The sequence below is a fragment of the Condylura cristata genome, unplaced genomic scaffold (genome assembly GCF_000260355.1).
Source record: "Condylura cristata isolate star-nosed mole 26May11 unplaced genomic scaffold, ConCri1.0 scaffold00017, whole genome shotgun sequence".
NCBI classification, from domain to species: domain Eukaryota; kingdom Metazoa; phylum Chordata; class Mammalia; order Eulipotyphla; family Talpidae; genus Condylura; species Condylura cristata.
In genome coordinates this window covers 2,687,313-2,691,509 of record NW_004567118.1, presented here as the reverse complement: position 1 = coordinate 2,691,509, position 4,197 = coordinate 2,687,313, and the positions used below count along the sequence as shown (strand labels likewise).

At 46.7% G+C, this 4,197-nt stretch overlaps 1 protein-coding gene across 1 annotated transcript in view; it reads left to right on the top strand.

Moving 5' to 3' along the window:
* The window catches only part of G6PC (glucose-6-phosphatase, catalytic subunit), a 5,844-nt gene extending 2,107 nt beyond the window's left edge, over positions 1–3,737 (top strand). Inside the window, exons 2-5 of the mRNA XM_004684129.1 lie at positions 287–396; positions 1,212–1,317; positions 1,916–2,031; positions 3,170–3,737. Coding sequence (XP_004684186.1) covers positions 287–396; positions 1,212–1,317; positions 1,916–2,031; positions 3,170–3,681 — 844 coding nt within the window. The 3' untranslated portion in view covers positions 3,682–3,737. The remainder of the gene's footprint in view (positions 1–286; positions 397–1,211; positions 1,318–1,915; positions 2,032–3,169) is intronic.
* Positions 3,738–4,197: the final 460 nt, after the last annotated feature.

Sequence of the window (4,197 nt, the reverse complement as noted above, 5' to 3'; positions counted from 1 at the left end):
AAAAAAAAAAAAAAAAAAAAAAAAGATAAAGAAGAAAAATAATCACAGCTGCTGGAAATAGGAATTTATTTATATGTATTTGCATCTTATACATTCAAATGGTTCAAAAATCAAAACTTATTATTAGAGATGTGTTATAAAATTCTCCCTCTCTTCTAGAAGGCAGCCAGAGCTATCAGCTTTCTATGTGGGATCACATGGGCCTTCGCCTCAAGCTAGTCTCTCTTCTTAAAGGTGCGGCCTCAGGCCTTCAGTAACTCCAGACACCAGCTCTGCTTTTCCACAGGATTCTCTTTGGACAGCGCCCATACTGGTGGGTCCTGGACACCGACTACTACAGCAACACCTCCGCGCCACTCATCAAGCAGTTCCCGGTCACCTGTGAGACTGGACCCGGTGAGAGGCCACCCTGTAGGGACCAGGCACCTAGGCAGGTCATGAGCATGTGGGCACCTGCTAACAGTCTCTGCAGATGAAGCTGTCTTTGGGGAAAGGAAAACCATTCCTTTGAGTTCTCATCATGGCCTTCAACTAGGTAGCATTTCAGCAAGGCTTCCCTCAATAGCATGTGGCTACCACTTTGGAAATCTGTCTAACTCTAGTGCAGAGAGGCAAGCTCAGCCTCGCGGGGAGGGAAGTGGTACCCGCCCAAACCCCTGACTGTCTTCCCAGAGCTGGGCCCGGTAGCTGTGTCACCTCAGCTGACAGCCCAATCCCACACTTGCTTGTATTTAACTGGTTATAGCCAGATAGGTATTATTCAGGTAGGAGGGCTGTCCAACCACTTCGCTCCCCCTGGGGTCTCAGCGCCACACCCCTTCTGTAGGGACACGATCCCTGAAGATGTAGTGGAGGACAGGTTGGTCTGCAGTTAAACACCCAGGGTGCTGGTTCTTTCCACAGTCTCGAGACTGTACATAATTACCAGGAGAATGTCTCTGGTTTGGCTTCCCACTGTATTCCCAAAGCTTCCACCACAGCACTGGGCCTGTGGTAAAAACACAATAGCTATTTGTTAAATAAGTGACTAAATGGATAAATCAATGCCTTCAATGGTGGCTGGAAAGCTGCAGTGGTGGGTGGGTTGCCGTAATGGTGGATGGATAGACAGGTGGATGGACAGATGTGTGGGTAGATGAAGCCCCTGAGTGGTTTCCCTGAATGGAACGCCTCCCCCTTTATCCACTTAATCATTCTTCCCTGCCCTGTAGGGAGTCCCTCTGGCCACGCCATGGGTGCTGCAGGTGTATATTATGTGATGGTCACATCCGCCCTCTCCATCTTTCGGGGAAAGAAAAAGCCAACCTACAAATTTCGGTAAGAGCCATCACTGGGGTGTGGGTGCCCGAGGGCAGGAGGTGGCTCTCCCTGCACATCTCATGCAGCTCTTCTCTCCCTTGTGCTCACCTGGCCCATCCCGTGGGTACCAACCTTGGGTTGGTGTCAATAAGTGTTGAAGTATGTCTGCTGAGCATGGACATTATAGTTACAGAACATTTCTGAGAGCAACCCCCAGTTTTACAGATAGTGAAACAAGGTGGGGGTTGGGGGGCTCTCAAGTCCAGGTAGTGAGGAAATGCAGAAGATAAATAAAAACCCATTTCTCTACCAACCCTAGAGTCACCCCATTCAGGATAAAATAAGTGAAGAAACCATTCTTACTGCAGGAAGTTCTGGCTAGGCAGCCACTGTGCAAATCCTTAATTATCAAACTCCCATAAGACAGGGAGGTTCACATCCACATTGTCAGTTGGCCCACTGGCCACAGGCATCTTTGAAAAGTTCAGTTTACAAAAATGCCATCAATGCACCAAAGTTTGCAAACTCCAGACTTCACGCTGGCACTGCCTGCTTGATCTTTCTTTACTGGAGGAGCTGTACCCTGGTTCTGTTATGGCGGCCTCTTCCATTGCAGGTGCTTGAACGTCATTTTGTGGTTGGGATTCTGGGCCGTGCAACTGAATGTCTGTCTGTCGCGAATCTACCTGGCTGCTCATTTTCCCCATCAAGTTATTGCCGGGGTCCTGTCAGGTATGGGCAGTATGCCTTCCTCCCTTCTCCCTGCCTGTTCCACCCCTCCCTAATTAGGACAAAACTCCTGTATCCCAACCATGTTGTGTGTATAATCAGCAGGCGATCTGAAAGGGTTCGTTGCTATAGAAAAGCCCAGATCTACATGATTAAAGTGTTCCAGAGAGATTACAATACACCAACTTAATTTACTCAATTGAATTAGTTTGAAATTTCCAAGCTTTTTTTGCATTCTTTACCTCTTATTGATCTTCAGTTGCAAGTGATCCCTTGCTTTGTTTAAGGAAATCTACCAAATTTAACAAATGCACACAGTGTCCTAGGAAATCTCTTTATTTAAGTGAATTCATTTGAAAACCTAATAGGTTTCCACAGCTGGTGTTTTTTATAGGTTCAGAGTTTTGAATAGCTGTGTTTTCTTAGATCCAGTTAATAAGGGCCAGAGAAGATTTAGATTAAGTGTAAGAAAGAATTTCTTGACTTTGTGGGAGGCATCAGAATATTAAACCTTAGGGAAAGTGTGGAATTTCCCCCTGGAGATCTGAAAGAACAGAACACAGGAGCGTTCAAAGAAGCATGCTGAGAACAAAGGAGATAATAGCTTCACAACAGCCACGGAACTAAATGCAGCATTTAGTTCTAGACTCCAGGTTTGAGAAGAGCCTGGAAGTCATATTTCATGAAAGGCTTAGCAACGCTTAAGTTAGAGAGCATAACTAGCCTCCAACCTGTTGCAGGAGCTCTAGCTTTACAACTGATTAAATCTTGCAGAAAGAACTGAGACCAATAGATGACCTTGGTGAGGGACAGATTCCCGGTCAGGACAAGAAAGAACTTTTTGACAATCAAATCCATTCAAAGATGCAATAGGCTGCCCGAGTGGAAGTGAGTTCTCTACCCTGTGGATATTCAAGTAGAGACAGGAGGATTCCCCAACAGGAAACTTGTTTATGAGGTGACTCTCCCATCTGCGTCTGTAGCCAGAATGGGCTAGAGTCAAGTGTGGGATTAACCTCTAACCTGGCATCTGTCATCCCACAATGTTTCTGGCAACCCAGTGCCTCAGCCCTTGCTCCAAACCACTTCTAGATGAGAGTCCGACTCTTGCTATTTCTCAGACATTCTTCCTTCCGCTCAGGTATTGCTGTTGCTGAGACTTTCCGCCACACCCAGAGCATCTACAATGCCAGCCTCAAGAAATATTTCTTCATTACCTTCTTCCTGTTCAGTTTTGCCATTGGATTCTACCTGCTGCTCAAGGGGCTGGGTGTTGACCTCCTGTGGACTCTCGAAAAAGCCAAGAAGTGGTGCGAGCGGCCAGAGTGGGTCCATATTGACACCACCCCGTTTGCCAGCCTCCTCAAGAACTTGGGGACGCTGTTCGGCCTGGGCCTGGCTCTCAACTCCAGCATGTACAAGGAGAGTTGCAAAGGCAAGCTGAGCAAGTGGTTCCCGTTCCGCCTCAGCTGCATCGTGGCCTCCCTCATCTTCCTGCACCTCTTTGATTCTTTGAAACCCCCCTCCAAAGTCGAGCTTGTCTTCTATGTCCTGTCCTTCTGCAAGAGTGCTCTAGTGCCCCTGGCATCTGTCAGTCTTATCCCCTACTGTCTTGCCCAGGTCCTGGGCCAGTCGGATAAGAAGTCTTTGTAAGGGATGTGGAGTCTTTATATTTAAAGTCAATGACCACACCAAGGATTGAGGCGAACCCATTTTGAAGCCAGAGGTGCTAGAGTCAGCTCAGGTGACCCCCCTTCCCACCATTGCAACTCTAATTGTAGCAGGTGACTTTTTTGAAAGCTAAGAAGGCTATTTGAGAAAGCCCTATCTGCTAGAAGTTGTGTCTTTCTGGATTTTCCCCTGAAGACTTACTGGTTCTTTTATCAGAAACGCAAGAGCAAGACTTCCAGATAAGACTAGCTGGCAATCTGGGCTGGAAATCCCAACTGACTTTTCCATTTGTGCTCAATCTTACCCAGGAAAGGAGGAAGCAGCAGTGGACTTGTTAGGGAAGGAAGGATGCATTAAGGAGGATTTTTTAGAAGCTTGCCTCTCAGGCATATTACATGTCAAATAACATCTAAATGGCTTTAATTGTATTTGAATCTTTAGGTAAGAGGCCCTCAGTAGTGGAGGCCAAACTTAAAGTATAATGAACAGGTAGTTCCT